Raw genomic sequence first — 22,277 nt, 5'->3', positions numbered from 1 at the left:
ACTGAGTGCATCCTGCAGAAAAGGCAGAATTAGGAGCATAACATGTGTTGAGCTGAACTGCGAACTTTTACACTCTGAGGAGAAGAGCGTTAGTGCGAATTTTAGACAGCTAAAAATTATCAACTGCAACACAAGTTACTTAAAAACAAGTCCGACACTCTCTGTCCTCCAAAAGTTCTCACATACCAAAAAAACCCGGAAAAATCCCCGTTCCTCTGCTCATGTCGGCGGGACATTCGTCCACTATAAAAGACTCTTACTTTGAAAAAGGGGTCCAGAGCTGGAAGGGAGGAGAGGGGGGTGTCATTTCCTGAGAGTTATTTACTTTGAGCCAGATGATTTTTCGGAGGGAGGGGGGGTGTAGAGGAGGGGAGGGAAGGGCGAGGAGGGAGGACTGTAACATTGAATCAGTTACAGGTCGCTTAGCTGGAGCGCAGTTGTGAGGACGGTCGCGGACGCGGACAGAGGGTCGCACATATGCTCTCACAGCGCCGGAGCTCTGAGGATTACAGCCGCTGCAAAGGACCCTCACTGCGCCTTTTGGAGCCAACAATTCACTGTGGATATACTTACACCAAAGGAATATAAAGAGGGGATTAGCAAAAGGTAATTGAAGGGTTGTTGGAACCCAAAAGAAACCCACTTTTGTGGGTCTTTTCAAAAGTTTGGGGTGTTTTTTAATCGATTAACTTTAGAAAACTAAAGAGAAAACAAATTATTTGGGTCTAACAATTAAAGGTTAAAGGTTTCATTAGTTTATAAAGTTATGGAAAAGTGTCTTTTAATAGTTTTATTCACTTTTACGGGATTGATCTGTCGCCCTGCAAGTTGTTTGCAACTTCTGCATCGGGCAATGCATCATATTTTTTAAGATGAGATTTCTGCTCCGCGTGCACCATATGGCGTCACCGCTGGACGCCGCGCGGGGAGATGCCGCTGACTCTGCTGGATAAGAGCGCTCGGGTTCGGCCTCACAGCTGGAGGTGTCACCCCGAAGACTGAAGGCTCCATTGTGGGACGCAGCCTGGCAGCTAATGGGAAACACATTGGAAATTGTACATCTCATTGTTTTCTCTGGTCGCGGAATGTGAGGATTAACATGGAAAATCTGCACCGGAGGCGCAGCAACGAAAGTCCGTGTGATGGATTCAAGAGGAGCTGAGTGTGTTTGGAGCCACGACGCATTCTTCATTAACCACCAACCCGCTGTGTCACCAGGACTGTACAGGAATACTTACCCTGGAGAAAGCGCTCAAATGTTTACACAAAGGATTTCTAAACGTTTAAAAAGTGCAGAATGTTGCACGAGATAAAGTTTCTCTTTTCAAATCAGTTTTTGTGGCATTCAGCTTTTGGATGCGGAGCTGAGCGGAGCCACATCACCATCCGTGCAGGGCAGAAAGTTGAGACAAGCCTTATCAGCTGTTGCTCAAATGTTTGCAGCCCTGCAGAGAGATGCATTTGTTATCTGCCACCTTTGTTGAGTCTGTCGGTGTGAGAGGAGCCGGACATGCAGGCAGGCTGAGCGCGCCCCAGGCTCGGTTAGATTTACGCGCAGCGGCTGCAGGATTCGGGCCAAGCTGAGACAAAAATCTCTTATTGAAATGTTGGAGACGAGGCGTGTGCACAAACACGTCAAAACAGATTATGCATTTTGTCAGCTGATTCCCACGCAGATATGTAGTTTTGCGCGGAGTGGGTGCGCTAATTATAGAGTTAAACAAACCCAGGTTGCCCAGGGATCATTTAGGCCGTCTCGGATGAGCCACAGGAAGCGATGCAGGGGCCAAAAGTTTTATTGTTTGAGGAAACTGAGCAAGGAAAAAAAGAAACAGAGAACACAGAGCAGGCTAGGAACAGAAAACAGGTCTAGGTTAAAAGTAAAAAAAAAAAAAAAATATGAATAGTTTAATATATTGATGATTTTAGCGATGCTTTTAAAAAAAAGAAAAACTCTGTTTAGAAAACGTTTTTTTTGTTAGCGCCTGTCAGACTGTGTGGCCCCTGATGAAAAACCTCTGATCCAGGGAGACCAGGACACTGAAGAGATCCGTGACTAAAGTAAACCTGACAGGATCTGTGAGATGAGTTGTGAGGAGTCTGGACTAAACTTGAGAATGTCTTAATCATGGGTCCTTTAGACATACGGTTTAAAAAAGCACATTGATTAAACAAGAAAAAAGGCCGTTTTATCGGTTATGTCTCGTTTGTGTGCGTGAACACCCGAGATTTTTGTCTGAGCAATGGAAAGAGGGAAGTTTTCTTCAACCAGACAAAAAGAAAAACTTCGGGTTGAACAAACAGGAGCTGATTCGATCCGCGGAGGTTCGGTGCGCTCAAACGGTGGACTGTGTCGCCCTCTACCGGCAGCCTTCACGGCCACATCCTGTGGATTCTTCTAACACGTTGGAATTTACAGTCTTGTTATCTTAACCCTCATTTTACGACGAATAATTCATGTAATCCTGTGATAAATGTACTTTTAATGCACTGCAGTGATGTGGGAGACCACATGAGCTGCTGTCATCTGTGTGGGGTTATTTCAGCAGGAGTCAGGCTGACTGCTCAAACTGCAGCAGGAGATTAAGAAGTCAATGAGGAATGGATTCATTGATGAAGTAGTTGTGTTGTCGAACCGGACAGAGACAGTGGAGCCTGTTTTATCAGAAAAGACAAAAAAAATCAAAGTGTTTGTTTCGCTTGTTGACTGAGAACTCACTTTTCTGTCTCACAGCGGAACATCCATCACCATGGATGGGGTAAAGACGTGGACCGTCTTTGGGGGAGTCGTGGTGGTGCTGGTGTCAGGTAAGTGTATTTCACAGTATTAGAGGGTTTTTTTTCTTATTTTGTTAAAGTTGATCTAATTTTGATCTCATTTCTTTCAGTGACCTCTGCACTGCTGCCACCCACCATCGAGTCCCATCAGGAGGAGTTCATCCTGCGTCCAAACTCTGTGTTCAACATCAGCTGCACGGGGAAGAGAAACGTGGTTTGGGCTGAACCTCTGCCTAAAAACACCTTCGTTTACCCGGGATACTACACGGCCACGCTCTTCATTTACAACGCTACCGCAGAAAACACCGGATACTACATGTGTGCCTACGAGAGCCAGGAGGGCGAGCCGGAAGACAACGAGGCGGGAATATACGTCTTTGTCCCAGGTGAATATGTTTCACACAAACAGGCGTGGACGTACTCTGTGTAAAGCAGCTCATGTCCTCTCATATCAGACAGAGAAGTATGTCATGATGAGGTGAGCCACCACTCAATCAGAACAGCAGAAGAGATGCAGCTCTAAGAAGCGTTCGTGGGCTAAGGATGAATCTAAACTTGTATTTTGGGATTTAGGCATCAACTTGCTCACCCCTTATTTAAATACAGACTCTATAACTTTCACACAGCAGCCACAGGTGTCCCTAAGGGATGTCTCAAAGTGATTCTTAGTAAGTAAGTAAGGCTGCAGCAGAAAACCCGGAGAAGATCTTGTTGCATTAAAGAAATATAACATAGGATGGATCATTATGATGCTTTTCCTCCACATCCAGATCTCCAGGCTCCGTTCGTCCCCGAGTTGCCGGAGAACTTGGTCGTCCCCATGGACGATCCCGGAGTCCTGATCTCCTGCCGAGTGTCTAACCCCAACACTCACGTCGTCCTGAGGAGCGTCCACAGCGGGGAGGAGATGCAGGCCTACTACGACAGCAAGATGGGCTTCTTTGGGAGCCTCCTGCCCGGGGAGTACCAGTGCGAGACCACCGTGAACGGACAGATAATCACAAGCGCCGTTTATACCGTGGAGACCGAGGGTGAGTCAGGATGCACACAGAGACCAGGCTGTGTTTACACATTAAGATGTCTGAATCTTTCTGGGTCTTTATCTCATACTTTCTGTTTGAGATGAAAAACTCAGAATGAGTTAAAGTTAATTTTGTGGATGTCTTTTCAAAAACCACAAATTTAACCTTTAAAAGCACCTTTCTTCAAAATAAATCTTCATCGTCTTACCCAAGTAAAAAGAACATATAAGAGAAGAACTGTGAGGCCAGAATGCTGAGCAGCCCGCTTCAGTTGGTCCTCTTTGAGCAGCTTTAAGTCTGATATTCTCCATGTTACAACTATGAAACTCACAACATACCTTTGAAAATGCGTCAGCACTATCTGTGTCAAATGTGAGACCTGTGGGCCAAACTGTACTGGAGCAGAGGAGTTAGAGGTGTCACAGGTTTCACCAAAGCTAAACCTTGTTTCAGCAAACTGCAGATCCACTTTACTAAAAGTATTTTAATATGCACAGCTGGAAACTCTCCCCCAGTGTGTTTAGCATGAGAGGGCCGCAGGGTGATCTCACTGCATGACAGCCATGACATGATGTCATTATCACAGGGGGAGATGACTTATATGTGTGTGTGAGTAACGTAGTGAACCACCGCTCGCTGATAAATGAGCTCATGGTAATGAAGCTATCACTATCTCTGGACCTGTGAGATGACGGTGCTGATATCTGCTCTCTACCCTGCAGCCCCCGCAGACATGGAGGAGTTTGACGTGGAAGTAAAAGCCAGCGAGGAGACGCTGAGAGCCGGGCAGCCTCTCAACGTCACGTGCGTCACTCCGGCTGGCCCGGGCTTCCAGCAGCAGTGGCTCCATCCGAAAAAACAGGCAAGAAGAAATCCTTTTTATTTAAATATAGTGTCCTCTATGGTTTCATCCATAATCCACTTTTTGCCCTATTTCATTCAACCCCCTTGTCATATTTCCATGTCATTTCCGAGCCAGCAGCTCTGAGCCTTAAATTAGCCAGTAATGGTTTTGGACCTAGCAGCAGCAAGTGGAATATAGCTCTAAAGACGGCCCTTAGTGGTCACAAAGTATGTGTTAGGAAAGCAGCGACGGGATGTTGTGTCTTCATTATGAGGACATGAGCCAAACGGTTCCTCCTGCAGGAGTTAAAGTTCAGGACAAATGGCTGGAGGGGAGCAGGCGCTTCAAAGGAGCAGAAAGCGGGATGGTAAATCCTTTGACCTCTGTGACCTCAGACATGTAGGACAGATGCTGTCTGCACAGGACAGACAAATAAACATTTCATGCGTTTGAAGCGCGAGCTGCAAGGATCAGAACAGTTTACATTTGTTGATATTCAGTTTCTTGATCTTTGCAGCATGTTGTCTGTTTTCTGCTCGGGATTCCTCTAAACCGTTTTCCAGGGACGCTGAAGGCAGGAACACAGAAGTCTGACTCCTGCTTTTGGTCTCAGCTGCAATTACAGGCCTTTAAAAGGCTCTGTGGTCCTGATTTATCTCCTGTGGGCCAGCGAGTGTTTAAACCATTAACCTTCAGCAGCGCTGCACACACACTCGCATACGTTTTACCTGTAAAAGGGAAAAATACAAATATCGTATTACCAAGATTTCCTCCTTATTCCGACGTGTAGGATCTTAAATCCATACTGTTCTCCTCTTCCTGCAGGCTGTGGATGCAGTCCAGATGAAACACACTCTTCCTGACCGGGTCATCTACACCCTCAGTATCCCACAAGCCACCTCTCAGGACAGCGGCACCTACGAGTGCTCCGTCACCAACGAGATGAGCGGAGAGGTCAGAATCGGCAGCGTGGCTGTCACCGTCTTCAGTAAGTCTCTGTCTGCTCGGTAATGTTGCCTGGATATCTCTGAATGATTGTTAATGATGCGGAAAACAATATTATTGCGAAACCTTAGTCAAGATACGATATCATCCCGATTTAAAACATTTATAATATGCTGAGTTTTAGGATACGTTATATTTAGATGTATTACCTAATATTATCTGGTAGTTATATCTCCAAAGGAATACTCTGTTAAAATCTGCCTTTCCTTTGAAGATTAAGTTTCTGTTTCTGTCTATTCAACTTACTACGATAACTTTATTGCATCAAAGGGAGATACTTGCATAAAACCTGATATAAATGTTGCATGCACTTTGTAACATAGTCGTACTCAGCTCTTATTTAAAGGTATTTTGCACCGTGCATCTTGTGCCAAACTGTTCTGCAGCCCCTTCACTGCCTGCAGGATTTGAAAGTGAATTACTGTTATTTCGCAAAAAGCTTAATTTGTATTTACAACAGTAAAGTGATAATTGATCGTTGGCTTGGTTTCTCACTCATCTGAGCACGAGGAGCACAGACCGGTGGTGTGTGGAAGTCATTTTCTTCCATCCGACCGTAAAGCTTCACCTCTGCTTTCAACATCAGCTGCTGTGTTTTATGGGATGTCTTCAGCAGATGTGTGTCAGGCCTTCATTTCACCTCAGCGCTCTCCGTCACTCTGCCTTCATCTCAGCCCTCGTCCACAGTCACCAGCTTACTCTGTTCCTCTTCTCTGCTTCTCTTTCAGAAGACAATTCCTTCGTGGCTCTGGATCACAGCGGGATTCTTGCTACAGAGTTTGTCAGCCTGTTGGAGGAGACGGAGTTTACTATCCTCATTAATGGCTACCCAGCCCCCAAAGTGATGTGGTTAAAAGATGGGAAAGCCATCCGAGAGAACTACTACGTCCTCACCAAAACCAGCCACATCGAAGGGAATCGGTGAGAATAAAAACTGTGATTTGTTATTCGATTATTAGATGAGGTTGAGACATTTCTTCTCGCCAAGAGTTAGATAAGAAGGGAATGTCTGTGTGCAGCCAGGAGTAGTTAGCTTAGCTTAGCTTGGAAGCAGGGGCAAATAACCGGCCTTTCTCCGTCCAAAGTTAACAAAATCTGACTTCCAGCACCTCCAAAGCTCACAAATTAACATTCTACATCTCATTTGTTGAATTTGTACAAAAACCAAAGTGTTAAAGCAACAATCATGAGCCGGACTGTTTCCTGGCTGGAAGCACAAACTTCCTGGAGGAATAATCTGGCACATATCCCCCTATGAAACTTTCCAACCAAATAAAGGTATCAGTGAGCTCAAGATGGAATGGATAGGTGTATTTTCTTACCTCCAGAAGGAGCCAGGCTGCTGTTATCCCCTGTTTACAGTCTTTATGCTAATGTAAGATAACCACCTGCAGACTCCAGCTGCAGATTTACAGCACAGGCGGGAAAGTGGCGTCGATACTCTCGCCTGACTCTCGCTTTTCTTCTTCTCACAGGTATCAAAGCATTCTGACGTTACGGCAGCCACTCGTGAAAGACAACGGGAATTACACCATCACAGCTGTCAGCAGCTCTCGCACCGCTCAGTTCTCCTTCAACCTCAAAGTGAAAGGTAAGACTCACAGACTCACAGACAGACAGACAGACGATTTCTGACCCATGACTGAGCGCTCTTCGTCTCTTCCTTTCAGCCCCCACCTCAGCGATGTTCCCGCCCTCCTCTGCTCCTGTGCTGCTGCCACAGGTGGAGGAGATGGTGGTGCCCCTTCACACTCCCTTCACCCTCACCTGCCGGGGGGAGGCTAAGCTGGCCTGGGAGACCCCACTGGATGTTCCTGAGAAAACGCAGGAGGACAACAGCGGCCTCTTTGTCACCACCATCACTGTGGACCACGCCACCGCCGTGCACACCGGCTACTACATCTGCTTCTACAGCAGGAACGACACGGACGATGGAGAGGACAGCAGCATCTACATCTACGTGCCAGGTACAGGAGGAATCTGAAGATAGAAACTTGTGTTTTCTGTGTTCGACTTTAGAGTCTGTCTGAGAAAGTTATTTCACTCCACCACAGATCCTGATGTCCCCTTCGTGCCGTCGCCGGTGCCTTTCGGAAACCACGTCCTGTCCGACCATGAGGAGATGGAGATCCAGTGTCGGGTTTCTGATCCCAGCGCTAACGTGACCCTGCTTAACGTAGACACCCAGGAGCCTGTGCCCAGTGTTTATGACAGCAAGAGGGGCGCTCTGGGAGTGTTCACTGCGGGGACCTACGTCTGTCAGGCCCTCATAAAGGGAAAGGTGCACTACAGCGGGGAATACATCGTGCACGGCTGGACAGGTATGTGTTCACCTCTACATCTGTGTCAGGAGATGTGTGTAGCTTTCAAATCTGATATGTATGAACAGAATGCATCATGAAAATAGTATTTATGTAGCAACATTGTCAGTACCTTCAGAGCAGCATATAAACCTTAATAATTGCCATCTCTCAGGCGGCGCAGCGCTGCAAGTTGAGCTAACAGCCAAACGCACCGCTTTGCTCGTGGGAGACACTCTCACTGTCACCTGTGTGGCTCGCGGGTCGGAGATTCTGGAGGACCACTGGAAATACCCCGGCAAACTGGTGAGGGCACAAGTCATCCTGTGCAGCACAGAACGTATGCAATGTGGTAAAAAAAAGGCCAAGTACCTGATGTCCTTGTTCGACAGGCTAATCGAGCTGTAAAAACCTTGCGCGAGAACAAGAGGGACCAGGAGATCCTCTACACCCTGACGATCCCGCAGGCCTCAACCAAAGACAGCGGCATCTACTCCTGCTCCATCACCGATATCATCAGCAATGAGAGCCAGACGAAGCAGCTAGCTATTCAGGTGTATGGTACGAGAGCAGTTTCTTCTCTTACAGTTTAATATTTACATCATTTAAAGCGATGGCGGATGATTAATGACCGTCTTTCTCTTCTGACAGCGAGTGAGATTCTGTCCATCAGGCCGGAGTTCAGAGAATATGAATCTGCAGAGCTGGACGAGGTTCGGGAGTTCAGGGCTGAGATCAGCTCCTTCCCCAGCGCTCACGTCACCTGGCTCAAAGACGGCGTCCCGCTCAGCGACGTGACGGCGGAGATCACCACCAGCCTGCGGCAGCTCAGCGAGACCAGGTGAGTCTGCAGAGCTAATGACAGCTCAGAGCTAATGTTCCCACACATTACACCTGTCATTACGGCTGTTAACTTCTGCGTCTGTGTCTTCAGCTACATGAGTGTTCTCACCCTGATCCGAGCCAAGGAGGAGGACAGCGGGAACTACACCATGCGAGTGGAGAATGGAGGCCAAAGACAAGACGTTGGATTGATCCTGGAGGTCAAAGGTCAGTGAGAGGAATGCCCCAGGCCCTTCATTACCTTTATTTCCTCTGAGTCCCTCTTACAGTCCGTCTGTTTCTCACATGTTTACACACTTTCCTTCTCTGCGTCTCAGTGCCTGCAGTCATTATGGACCTGATGGACATCCACCACGGCTCAGCCTCAGGCCAGTCTGTGGTGTGTATAACCAGAGGGCAGCCCACTCCTGTGGTGGAGTGGTTCATCTGCAAGAACATCAAACAGTAAGTCCCCTCTGCTCGACCAAAGGGATGGTGTTGTCTGGTTTTTGAAGAGGGGTTGCATGAGGTACTCATCAATAGGCATTGTATAACCTACAGCAGATTCAGCCCAGACCTTTATTTTCCATCTGACATCCCTCTCCTTTTGCTCTGTGTTCTTTGCAACAGTACAAGTTCAAAGATCTTAATATTATGTTCTTGTTCACTAACAAGACCACGCCATTGTACGGTACGAAAGTAGTGCGTTTGGAACATGCTTTGGAATATGAGTGGGGGTCGAGTTAGCTGGAACCCTCAGGAATCCAGGGGTCGAGACTCAGGGTCGGGGCACGTCTCGATGTGCTTTCTGGTTCAGCGTCCCCCAGTGGTTCCTGCTGTGAGATAGGAGAGGGGAGCGGAATGGGGTTTGAGGACTGATGCTGCGTTCCAGACAACCGGGAACTCGAGAACTTCCCAGTAGAAATTTCGTCCAATGGTAAAGTCAGGGTAGATGAATCTGCTTCAAGTTCACAAGTAGACCCTCCGACTTTGAATAGTGTCCCAGTCTAATTCTTCTAGTCGGAAAAACGCTGCGTTCCAGACTTCACAGTTTGGAATTCGAAATTTCTACTGGGAAGTTCTCGAGTTCCCAGTAATCTAAAAAAAGTAAAAGTTTAAAGTGACTATAAGTTAGTTTTATTTCAAACAGCAGTACACAGCAGCAGAACATACGTCCATGTAAATGCTGCCGTGCTGCCCACCATCTCCTGTGAACAAAACACTCACAAAGCTTCAAGCAACCACACTTCAATAAATTCAAACTGTCTCTGCACTCAGTCTTTAACTGATTATCAAACCCGCTTCCTTTGTTCCCCTGTAGTTGTGCCAATGACACGTCCTCCTGGGTGCCCCTCCCGCCCAACTCCACAGAGATCACCATGGACTCGCACATGGACGAGGACGACAACCTGGAGAGCCAGGTGATGTTCGGTCACCTGGAGAAGACGCTGGCGGTGCGCTGCCTCGCCAGGAACGAAATGGCGGCCGTGAGCAGAGAGATCAAACTGGTGTCCAACGGTGAGAACGCGTTTGCTTCCTCTTTTCAATGACGTCAATGTTGTTGTTTAACAGCTGGTTCCTTCCACCTCTGACACTCAGAGTGTGAGCGGCTGTGTTAGTGGCTGCGTGTTGAGCTGTCAGTGTTACAGCAGCTGTCAGAGGACGGTGAAACAGCTGATGGGGGGGCTGTGATTGAAGCAGGAGGAAGGGGCTCTTACTCTGACAGCTATTCAGGGAAGCCAGAGATCTTTAGGACATTTGGTCATCCCAGATGAGCTTTACAGCCCCATCCTCACCCACTCCCCCTAAACCTTCCCCTCCCCCAGCCCCCACTCCCCTGTTATCTCCCAGCATACCTTTTGGTCCCAGTAATCAGGACACCCTATGGATTTGTCTCTTTCTTATGCAACATGCAGCGTGTATGTCACTGCAAGCATTTCATCTGTTATTAAACACACATGTTGACTCGTGTGATCGCTGCTCTCTCATTCTAACATGTGTGACCGCTGGCTCTCCTCCCGCACAGGCCCCCACCCAGAGCTGACTGTAGCTGCTGCTGTGCTGGTGCTGCTCGTCATTGTCATCATCTCACTCATTGTGTTGGTTGTGATTTGGAAACAGGTACTGCTGCCATCATTCATTCGCACATTACTCACTCTCTCAGCTTCTTTTTCACATTCGGAGAACTTGTTTTTGGAACAGATAAAACATTTTAAAATCGAGCCTCATGTTGGCTGAAAAACCAAAGAAATACAAATCATTTAACTGATTTCATAGTGAAAATGCTAAAAAGCTGGACAGCCCACGCAGAGCGAACAGCCTTCCACAGGGTTCTTCACCAGATGGGTCGTTTCTCAGCTTGTTTTTGGGTCCATGTTTTTAGCATTTTACGATGAAGAAGAAAAGTATTGTTTTTTTCCCCGTTTTGAATTTCTTTGTTTAAACCAAAGAACAACTTCATCACACTGTTTGAACTTTCAAGACACTTTATTTCATGTGTTCAGATCGAGACTAAAGTCATCACATGAACACCAAAAGTGTATTCTGAACTGTGCTTAGTTTGCTGCTCTGACTGGTCAAAGGCTGGTTGCTTCACATGCTGTTTTATCAAACCAAAGTAAAGTCCATCTAGCTAATTAATTAAACCAAACTTATTGACAGACTTTGCAGGCCAGGAGAAAATTGGTGTTAAAACGAATGAGTATGGTAAAACTTTCCCGAAAGACAAACGGACACAAAGCAAGACCAACACTCATAACCCAGACTAAAGAGGTTCATTAATTAGCTCTCATGTGTGTTTTTGTCTTCCAGAAACCCAGGTACGAGATCCGCTGGAGGGTCATAGAGTCTGTGAGCCCAGACGGACACGAGTACATCTACGTGGATCCCATGCAGCTTCCCTACGACTCCAGATGGGAGTTCCCTCGTGACAGACTCGTCCTCGGTGAGCCCATTGTCACTTTCAGTGTGCTGCTGGCTCTGCAGCCTCCCTGCTGAGATGTTCTGGTCTGGATGTCTCACTCTGTGTTTGAAGTGAGGCTGTTATAAGATAATCTGGTGTTGGCAGTCGGGGGTTTGCTGGCTGGGGTTTGATTTGACTCAGTGATCAAGGGGATATTCAGCCACTGAGGGAGACACAGATGAGGAAGCAGAGGCATCCAGAGTGCACGGAAATGTTTGTCTGTGCTGCTTCTTTTGTTTCTCTTTGATGATAATTGACGTTCTGGCTTTGTGTCTGTCTCAGGTCGTATCCTGGGCTCCGGAGCCTTCGGGAAGGTGGTGGAGGGTACGGCATACGGACTGAGCCGCTCCCAGCCTGTCATGAAGGTGGCAGTGAAGATGCTGAAACGTGAGTTTAACTGACAGACATTTAGGTCATTCAGCAGTCATCTGATGTCTTTCTTTATACCTGTTATAACTGTTGTATTTTTAACAGTCAAAACTGAAACTTCAGACAGGATTCATATACTATCTTTTTATCTATGGAGAACTACAGTTCCCAAGGATGTTTTCGTCCAAGATATCCGTTGTGAATAAATGTCCATAAATCTGTTTGGAAATTAAAGAAACAAATATGCTCATTCTAACTACGGAACTTGCCTGAGAAACGTCACGTTCTTAAGTTTAATTCAGTATCAAAGTGATCCAGGAATAGTTTGTCTGTGCATCTATGGGAACATTGCAAACAGGACTTGCTAATAGCTAATTTGGCATCCTGTTAATTGCCAACAAATTGGGGAGAGAATGGTAGCTAACTAACTGACAAATGTTAGAGTAGCAACACCTAACAGCTGGTTTTTATACAACCCGTGCAGAACTTTGTTCTTGTGGGGGCGACGGTTAAGAAGAGGAAACACAATATAAACAAAGATACTGAAGATTCTTCAGACTAATAAAGACGCAGTTTTACAATAAACAAAATCAAAAATGGTTGAATGCTAAATCTGTTAGTTGGCTGTCAGTTTGATACTCGTGGTTGTTGTTCCTTCTTTCAGCCACAGCTCGCTCCAGTGAGAAGCAGGCCCTGATGTCAGAGCTGAAGATCATGACTCATCTTGGACCTCATCTCAACATCGTGAACCTCCTGGGAGCATGCACCAAGTCAGGTGAATATCACACACTTTCATAGCATAGGAAAACACACATCATTTAATAGCAGATATATTTAAAATAACTGAGCACAGACAACTTTTTTGGAACGAAAGGAAATAAAGGTTTTTACTAAATGCTTTTTATGTAAATGAAACACCAAATTAACACAAATAATATCCCTTTAAAGTCTCAAATATCACAAATAGTATCTTGCCTTTATTAAAAATGCCTTTATCAAAACTAGTACACCACTTAATTGGCTTCAGAATATGCAAAAATGAAATGGCTTAATACCAAATATTTCCCCATACAACTTAAATCACCTCACTTCAAACACTCAGTAACTCCCGAGGTTATGCTGCTTAATGTGCACACACAAACACACACTCATTCAGTTTTGTTACTTGCACACATTTTCATCTGTAACGGTCAGAAAGAGGCTGTCAGCTCCGTCTCTGTCGGGGTGTGTGTGGTGTTTTAACAGGCTTTTTATGGTAAAGTGGAGGCTTGTCCTCCTGGCTGAGCTTTTAGCCTTTACGAGCTCTCTGATAAGATTAGCCTGCAGACTGACGCCGATGCTCAACTCTGTCTGCTGTGTTGTTCCCAGGCCCGATCTACATAATCACAGAGTACTGCTTCTACGGGGACCTGGTCAACTACCTGCACAAGAACCGGGAGAACTTCCTCAGCCTGAACCCGGAGAAGAGCAAGAAAGAGCTGGATATCTTTGGCATCAACCCGGCGGACGAGAGCAGCAGGAGGTACAGCATGCTGCTAAGTTTGCATCCATTTTACATCCGTTTTTTTCAGTCACTTATCATGTTGAGGAAGCACACGCATTTCCCCTTCGCCTCTCCCAAATGCTCCGGCCGTGGTCCCAACAATAACAAAACAATTTGTGCAGTCTCACATTGCCCTCTTCCCCTAATCGGTAACTCTATCGCCGTTGTCTCCCTGGCCGAGGAGGTTGTCTGGCGTCTTTACCAAATCAAATCGGGTCTGAAGTGGTCTCAGCTTTCAGCCTAATTTCATTGTATGTGAGGTACCTGTTAATTCTGTCTGCCCAGACGTTCATGGTGAAGCAGCGGCCCTGTCTCTCCCTCTGAGGCTGCTCTGTGGCAGAGGATGACTCACAGCGACCACACCTCGGACTGACCATAACATGATTTAATCCTGGCAACCATGTCAGGCTCGACCACATCTTCCTCTGAGCCCAGCCAGAGGGAGGGCGAGGACACAACACTGGAGTTACCAAGGCAGCCCAGTGCACATGCATTATAGACTGTGTACTTTTTGGGGTTTAACTCTTTTCCCCGCTCTTGAAGATACGGGTCGTCAGCATCTAGAACAATATTTTCTCGTTGTTTTTTATGTTATGCAAAGCTAAAACTGAGCGTTAGCTTTGAGCTAAAACCAAGACGGACGCTGACCCCCACAAAGACCCCATGCCACGTCCAGAGGAGCCCACTTAGTGCAGAATACATTCATTCCCGATCCCGATTTATTTAATATTGAGTCCCGATCCGATTTTTAATTTTCCTAGATAAAAGAGCTCGACACCGTTTTATTGTTTACAAAAATAACTAAAGTAAACAAACTAACTAAAAGATGTCTGCAGTTCATTCCGTTTAACGTAGTCCAGCTAGCATTGGTGCACAACAACCTGCGTTTTCTAAGCCGAACCACCTTCCCTGTTTTGTTTGTCCTTCCTTTTAAAGTCCAGAGTTTGCTGCTTCGGCGCAGCAGCCTTCTCCTCTGTTGCTTTAGTGAACGAGCCATATTCCATTGCATGTTTAGTTTGTAGATGTCGTATCAAATTGGTAGTACTGAACGCAGCTCTACTGCTACGGCCTCACTGAACGATCACATTGAATATATTTCAAGTGGCTGTTGGACCGTTTTTGCATTCTAGTTTACTGTCCACACTGCTGACATTTTAGCCACCGGATTGCTAATGCTAAGTTACTCACACGTTAGTGTTCTGCCACAAATTGTGCTCAGTTTACGACAGCTGGCATAAATGATCGGGACGAGGTGATCGGCTCGAATTGCTGATCCCAGATCAGTTACAAAATTCCAGATCGGCTCCAATCTGATAGCTGAGACTGGGATCAGAACATCACTACTCATTAGTTGTTTTTTTAAGAAGATTTGAGATCTAATTTCTGCAGGTTCTTTGGCAGACAAGTCACTGATTCATTAGCAGGGACCACGCCATCAACAGGATGCGATTTAACAATTTATTGATTAATGAGATTGATGATGATGCTTTGACATGGAGAGGTCAAAGTTCTTGCGTTAGTGGGAGGGAGGGGTGCAGAATGTGAGAGTGAAAGAGGAGGAGAGGGGTAGCTAGGGGTGCGGCCAATCACTGTTTCGAAATATATTCCTCACCTCATCACTCACAGCGTTCCTCCTTCATGTCTCTCCTGTCTTTGCACACAGCTATGTGATCCTGTCCTTCGAGAGCAAAGGGGACTACATGGACATGAAGCAGGCTGACAACACTCAGTACGTCCCCATGCTGGAGATGAGCAACGGCTCCAAGTACTCAGACATCCAGAGGTCCGAGTATGACCACCCGCCCTCTCAGAAAGGTTCGACTGTTACACACACACACACACACACACACACACACACACAGTTCTCTCTCTCTCTCTGTGAGTTAGCGGTGTGTATCTGCTTGGCTGCAGTGCTGTGTTTGAGTCAGTGTTGGTGGAGGGGTCCACCCTCGTCAGTATTTAGGACTGGTACAACCCTGTGATTATATGGAGAGGATAATTGTAGCACACGCGTAATAATGCCCAGTTTCTCCCTGCCATTAGTAAAAGCCAGCTTTGAGCAGGACTATATTTACAAAATATCATCAACGTGTCCTCATGTGTGTGTTTTCTCTGTGTGCTTTCCAGAGGGCGAGATGGATGACCTGCTGACAGACGACATGAACGAGGGCCTGTCCACCACCGACCTGCTCAGCTTTACCTACCAGGTGGCCAAAGGCATGGAGTTCCTGGCCTCCAAGAATGTAAGTTGTGATGAGTCAGTCTGCTGCTGCTTTGCTCTCTGACTGCAGGGCTGACGTTCTATCGGTGGATCAGATATGAGCATTGTGAAACGCTGGGTCAGTGTGCCTCATGCATAAAAGCCGGTGGATAAAGGAAGTGGACGTCAGCCCTTCTGAAGCCTTGAGTTGGGCTTTTTTGCTGTCACCATCTTTTTAGAGCTAGTAGTGATCAAGCTTTGAAGAAAGGTTGCATCGTTACATCTCCAACTTGTCAATCACAGGTAGCCCCGCCCTAAAGCCTCCCCTGCTTTCTGGTCTCTGTGACTCTAAATATGAGCATCAGTGACTGAATGAACATCATGCTGTGTTGAAGAAGACTTGAAACTAGAGATTGAGACTCAGTAGGAAACTGTTTACTGAAGGAATAAATCCAGAGAGAAGTAGGACTATTTTCTCCCATGACTGACATTGCAGATTCTTCCCAGCTACTTGTGTGTATTATTTTTGATTAAACCTCCCAGTGTCTGACAGTTAGAGTCCACAGGAGGACGATGAATGAAACTCTTGTATCTTGTATGAAGTACCCCTGCCGGGGTTTGCAGACCTCGTAGGTTCTGCCTCCCACTGGTTCTGGATTCTCCACGGTCTCCTATATGAAGGCAGCCGCTCAGGCCAGAGGGGAAACTGAAGAAATCAGCAGTTTTGTGATAAGCGGTCCCGTGAAGGCTGCTGAGCCCACTCAGGAGACAGGCCAGCGGCTGAATATAGTCGCAGCACAGCCAAAGCTAGAATTAGCAGGCAGGGACACACTGCAGCCAGAGGCTTCATAGTTATTATCCCTAAATATCCAGTGGTCACAGCCATCCCTCCAACTGGCATGTTTACACAAAGACCAACGCTTTATAAAGCGAAATGAAACGGCATTAAAATGAACTCAGCTGAGATGAAATACAAGCAGAAATAGAAGCAGTCAGGAGCTGTGGGAATAAATGCTTCACACGATGTGCTGCTTCTGTGTTTCTGCAGTGTGTGCATCGAGACCTCGCAGCCAGGAACGTCCTCCTCTCTCAGGGCAAGATAGTGAAGATCTGCGACTTCGGACTTGCCAGGGACATCATGCACGACAACAATTACGTCTCCAAAGGAAGCGTAAGTCTCACTTTCTGCCTTTTGATTCTTTCCCATCATGTTTTTGAACGTGTGATCGAACATTTCCTCTCTTTCTCTCACAGACTTTCCTGCCAGTGAAGTGGATGGCGCCTGAGAGCATTTTTGACAACATGTACACCTCCCTGAGTGATGTCTGGTCCTACGGCATCCTGCTCTGGGAGATATTCTCCTTAGGTGAGCTCCTGCAAACACCTGTCTGGGAAAAGAAATACTTGATTTAGCAGTTGGTTTAAACTAATCTGTGTGTGTCTGCAGGAGGGACCCCGTACCCCGGGATGGTCGTGGACTCAAGCTTCTACAACAAGATCAAGAGCGGATACAGGATGTCCAAACCGGAGCACGCACCTCATGACGTGTACGTGATCACGATGCTGCTTGTGTCACATGAGGAATGTGTTTGGCTGTGAACGTGAGCTGTGGAACGTTTACGAGGAACAGGACGTACAGTTCTCGATGGTGACCACTTCTGTTTTTCTGCCTTCTCAGGTATGAGATGATGATGAAGTGCTGGAACAGCGAGCCGGAGAAGAGGCCTTCCTTCCTGGGTCTGAGTGACACTGTCGCTTCTCTGCTGCCCTCCAGCTACAAGAGGGTGAGTGTCCCGGTGACCTCTCACATCTACAGACCTCTTTGGAGTCTTAACAGCTGCTTTCTATTGTACCGCCTCCCTTCTTTGACCCCATTTTGGTCGTGCACATTCTGGGACCAGTTTTACGCAGACTGTGGCTCAGATATAACAAAGAATCTAATCTATCTAACTTATATCTACTGGAGTTTAGTTTGTCATTATTGTAAAAAGGAATAAAGTACAATGAACTCGCCTCAGTACGAAATATCTTTTCTTCTTTCTTTCTGCGTTTTCTTGGCTGATCCGAACCTTTTTTAGCTTTCATGAAAACGTTCCTCTCTCATCCTCCAACCTGTACTTTTTGCCAGCAAACTACAGGTTGAAAATAATTTTAATGCACTCTTAAAGTCGCAGGCTGTTCATTTAAACCCTTTCCACTTCCTGTCAGAGTGCATTAGGAGCGTGTCTGCGGGCTTTCTGTAAAAGTCAAACCCAGAAGTGATTAGAGTGCTGAAGCAGCAGCCGGCTGTCAGAGCGGCCGGCCTCAGTCTGGGTAATGACGCAGCCCCAGTTCTCGCCTCCACCACCCCGACCTTAATTACCCCATTAAACCCTGCAGCACACATGGCACATCAAAACAGCCTCACCTCTGCCTCCTCTGCTGAGTTTAGGGGGCAGAGGAGGAACTGGCTTGTTTTAGCACCTCGGGCGTGTGTGATTCTGGCAGCGTCCAGCTGGCAGCACAACCAGTGATCACACTCACACCACAGTTTGCCTGCAGCTCTGTGCTCATTCTCCGCTCACACTCGGTCTCTGTCTTCCATCATCTGTGCAGCAAATGCTTCTTTTGTTTTTCCACTATCTAACAATCCTAATCTTCCTGCAGCATTATGAGAGGGTGAACCACGAGTTCCTGAAGAGCGACCACCCCGCTGTGACCCGGGTCTGCATGGAGAGCGACGACGCGTACATCGGCATCACCTACAAGAACCAGGGCAAGCTGAAGGACCGGGAGAGCGGCTTCGACGAGCAGCGGCTGAGCTCTGACAGCGGATACATCATCCCCCTCCCCGACCTTGACCCCATATCTGATGATGAATACGGAAAGAGGAACAGACACGGGTACATGGAGCCACTTAACTCTTCTCCCTCTCGAGAGTTGTTCTGATACAGATAACAAACAAAACTGGTGATTAAAACAAGTAAAAACACTGAATAAAGCAGTTTCACATAAAAAAGTCTTGGCTAAGTGTCTGCCAACGCATCAGTTCATCAATCAGAATTGTTCTGGGGAAGGCAAAACGTAATCAGAACATCTCTGCTCCCCTGAATTGTCTGTGTTTCACCTCAGACGGCTCTAACCGTGTTGTTCGTGTCTCCTGCAGCTCTCAGACGTCCGAGGAGAGCGCCATCGAGACCGGCTCCAGCAGCTCCACTTTTGCTAAGCGTGAGGGCGAGACTCTGGAGGACATCACGCTGCTGGACGAGATGTGTCTGGACTGTAGTGACCTGGTGGAGGACAGCTTCCTGTGACCACTGCCCCCCCCTGCAGAGCACACGCAGCAGAGACATGGGGGTGTGAGGACAGAAAGACTTGTAAATCTACCAAAGACTCTGCCGTGTAACCCCTCAACTCCTCCTCAGAACAAAACCACTTCACCGTGTGGACGAGTCTGTGGTGACGGTGCGGTACGCCCTTTACCTCTCCCTGGACACTGCCCCCTGCTGGGCTGGAGGATGAAACGTGACATGAAGGACTCAAAGAACCAGCGAGCCTGTGTCGGACCTATCGAGACAAAACAAAGCTTGTCTTTAAGTTTGCAGAGCTTTACTCTATCGGGCATTCTTTAACAGCAATATAAGCAAGAAGGGACAAACTCTACATGTTGGTCAGCAACTCCAAATGAACTCCACAGGATATCCTTCATGACATTCTATATTTAACCACTACAGAAACGTAATGAGTCCAATACTAGCAACAGCAAACTCACCTGCTGCGAGAGAAGCACCTGATGCTGGCACAATCAGTAGCAATAAGCACAACATCCGGACTATGTGCATTCCTTATGTATATGACCTTATAATGTTTGCAATGGTTAAATACGTGCAGTAACCAAATTTATTTTTTTACTTCGTCCTCATGTAAACATGTATTATTTGTGAATAGCGTGTAGCTGCTGACCATAGCTGTTTGAATGGATGTGAGAGCGTGCATGCGTCTTCGCGGTGTCTCAGCTTCTGCTCATCAAACGTCGTCCCAGATGAAATCATCGTACTTGCCAAACGAAGCGTGATTGTATTGTAAATAGCTCCAGAGTCGTTCTATTACAGAGAGTTTTTGGGATAACAGTATTTTACGTCAGCACATATTCAGCTTCTGCACCCTCGTTCTCGTCAGTGACGCTTTTAGATCAATCAGCAAATCCTCCTTCACATGACATGAATCAGGCTTCGACAATATTTGTGGATAAAGCTGCAAGAAAAACAATCAGATTTTGATGAATGACGAGGATGGATTTAAAGAATTGGGAAACGAAAGGGACAAAAGACAAACTAATGATATTGTATCTGTTAGCGGGTTCTAGTTAAACTAAGACACTAGAGGGACTAGAGATGTTTTAATCCGATGTTATACATCAGTCACAGTGTGTGTAGACTCTTTATTATCTTCTGTATATTCCAGCTGCTGTACCAGCTGTGCCACTGCCTCCGCCTCTCTCTGTCCACTGTGATATTTCTGCAGTCAGCTGTTGCACTTTGCTTTGTTTCCACTTTGTTCTGGATGCTGCAGAAGAAGAGGTGCAAGAAGAAGCTAGCTTAATGTTTGGATGTGACTGTTTGTGTTGTTGACGGTACAGTATCTGTAATCACACCCAATATGATGATTTAGTACTACGTTCCATTATTTTACATCATGTACATTCAGATGATTTATATTTCAATAAATGATTTATAATGTATGAAGCGATGTCGTGTCCTCTCACTCGCTGTGAAATATTACACGACCACGCAGAGATAACACGAGACATAGAAAAAGATTTATGACGTGCAGGTCTGTGAGGAATGGTCCATTAAAGCAATAAAAGATAATATAATAAATATACATAACACAGATGAATGGTGCTCATTTAGATGTCTGGCAGCACAACATATTAGTAAGTAACATCTATATAAATAATGCAAGACGGGAAAAAGAAAAACATTCTATATTTACAGCTCTGGAAAAAATTAAGACACCGCTCCAGATGTTCCTTAAATCAGCATCTCTCTCTTCATGTCATGGCCGCCCAGTCCACATCTGAACCCCATTAAAACCTCCTGAATGTGATCAAGAGGAAGATGGACGGTCACGAGCCATCGAACAAAGACGAGTTGCTGAGAGCGGCCGAACGTCACCCAGCAGCTCTGTGACAGACTTGAGAGCATGCAGAGAGGCATGAACGCTGTGGTTAAAAACCAGGTTATTCCACCAAACACTGACCTGTGAACTCTTCCTGAGTGAAAACATTCTGTCGTTTCAACATGAACTTATTTTCTTTGCATTTGAAATTTGAGGTCTGAAAAACATCTTTTGGTTTTCTTAACCAGTCGTCATTTTCTGCTAACTAAAGAACTGAATGAGAATATTTGATTTGGAAGGAGAAATGTTGTTTACAATAAAACAAAAACATATAAACAGAAGAACCAGAGAAAAACTGATTTTCTGCAGTGGTTTCTTATTTTATTTTTCCACTTTGTAATGTAGTTAAAGTATTAGTATTTATTAGAGTAAAAGTACTGGTCGTGCAGTAAATGACGTCTGATCCTATGTGACATTATTTTTATGATTTTCAACATCAGAGCAGCATTTCACTGTGCGGGCTGCTCCAGGTGGTTCTCAAAGCAGGGCTCGAGGCCCTCCAAAGGATCAGCAGATAAATCTGAGAGGTCACGAGATAATCAGAGGAAGAGGCACAATTTATTTCCCGGATGTTTCTCTAACTGTTACTTTTTGGTGCAAGATTTGTTCATTCGACTTCTTAAGGGCTCAAAAGTTTAATTTAAATGAGACCAGTTATAAAAAATCTAAATATACTGCAGTAGGAACATAAAGCAGCATAAAACAGAAATATCATTAAATATTAAAAGAGTATTTTATAACGCCTGAGTAAATGTTCAGAGGTCGTTTTCATATTATGTAAACAAACAGGCCTAACAATAAAAAAGAAATGTATAAAAAAATATATATTTATTATCATCAGTATTTTTATACACTGTACAGTTCATGTGCTGTCATGTCAAAGTATTATAAATGCAATCTGACAAGCAGCCATTAGAGGGCGATCCAAGAGAGCTCCACTGTCTCTGCTGACACCAACACAGACAGTGACCTGTTGTTACCTTTGTCCTCCACTAGAGGGAGGTAGTGTCTACATAATGCTCAGTGCCTTCAGAGTCTGACATGAAGAAAGAGAGGGTGCAGGGTGTGTGTGTGGCAGCTTCATGTCACACCACAGCTGTAAACACCTGCAGATTACCTGACACATTCTTAGGACCAAACATCCTGAGCTGTGACCGTCACACGTTTACCCACCAGCTCTTTGACTGCGACTTTAAGACGGAGCTGTAAGGCAATAAACTGCATCATGCCACATATTTGTTGTTTTTTTTTGTTACTTTTTGCATTTTGCAT

The 22,277-nt window shown here is 45.9% G+C and overlaps 1 protein-coding gene across 1 annotated transcript; it reads left to right on the top strand.

Moving 5' to 3' along the window:
* The first annotated feature begins 440 nt into the window (after positions 1-440).
* On the top strand, positions 441-20,901 carry pdgfra (platelet-derived growth factor receptor, alpha polypeptide). The gene is made up of 29 exons (XM_069679806.1): positions 441-606; positions 2,735-2,808; positions 2,889-3,164; positions 3,549-3,809; positions 4,523-4,662; positions 5,470-5,632; positions 6,378-6,570; positions 7,125-7,240; positions 7,320-7,616; positions 7,704-7,970; positions 8,125-8,255; positions 8,342-8,510; positions 8,601-8,790; positions 8,884-8,999; positions 9,110-9,236; positions 10,093-10,289; positions 10,798-10,892; positions 11,583-11,715; positions 12,016-12,120; positions 12,767-12,877; positions 13,471-13,624; positions 15,309-15,460; positions 15,773-15,888; positions 16,894-17,016; positions 17,100-17,211; positions 17,293-17,392; positions 17,524-17,629; positions 18,492-18,727; positions 18,991-20,901. The coding sequence occupies exons 2-29, from the start codon at positions 2,751-2,753 to the stop codon at positions 19,136-19,138; spliced, it is 4,392 nt and encodes a 1,463-aa protein (XP_069535907.1). The 5' UTR covers positions 441-606; positions 2,735-2,750; the 3' UTR covers positions 19,139-20,901.
* Positions 20,902-22,277: the final 1,376 nt, after the last annotated feature.

The sequence above is a fragment of the Semicossyphus pulcher genome, unplaced genomic scaffold, assembly GCF_022749685.1.
Source record: "Semicossyphus pulcher isolate SPU_LCO1_2020_fin unplaced genomic scaffold, fSemPul1.0.p SCAF_4, whole genome shotgun sequence".
In the NCBI taxonomy this organism is placed as follows: domain Eukaryota; kingdom Metazoa; phylum Chordata; class Actinopteri; order Labriformes; family Labridae; genus Semicossyphus; species Semicossyphus pulcher.
This window is presented reverse-complemented; position numbering and strand designations above follow the sequence as displayed.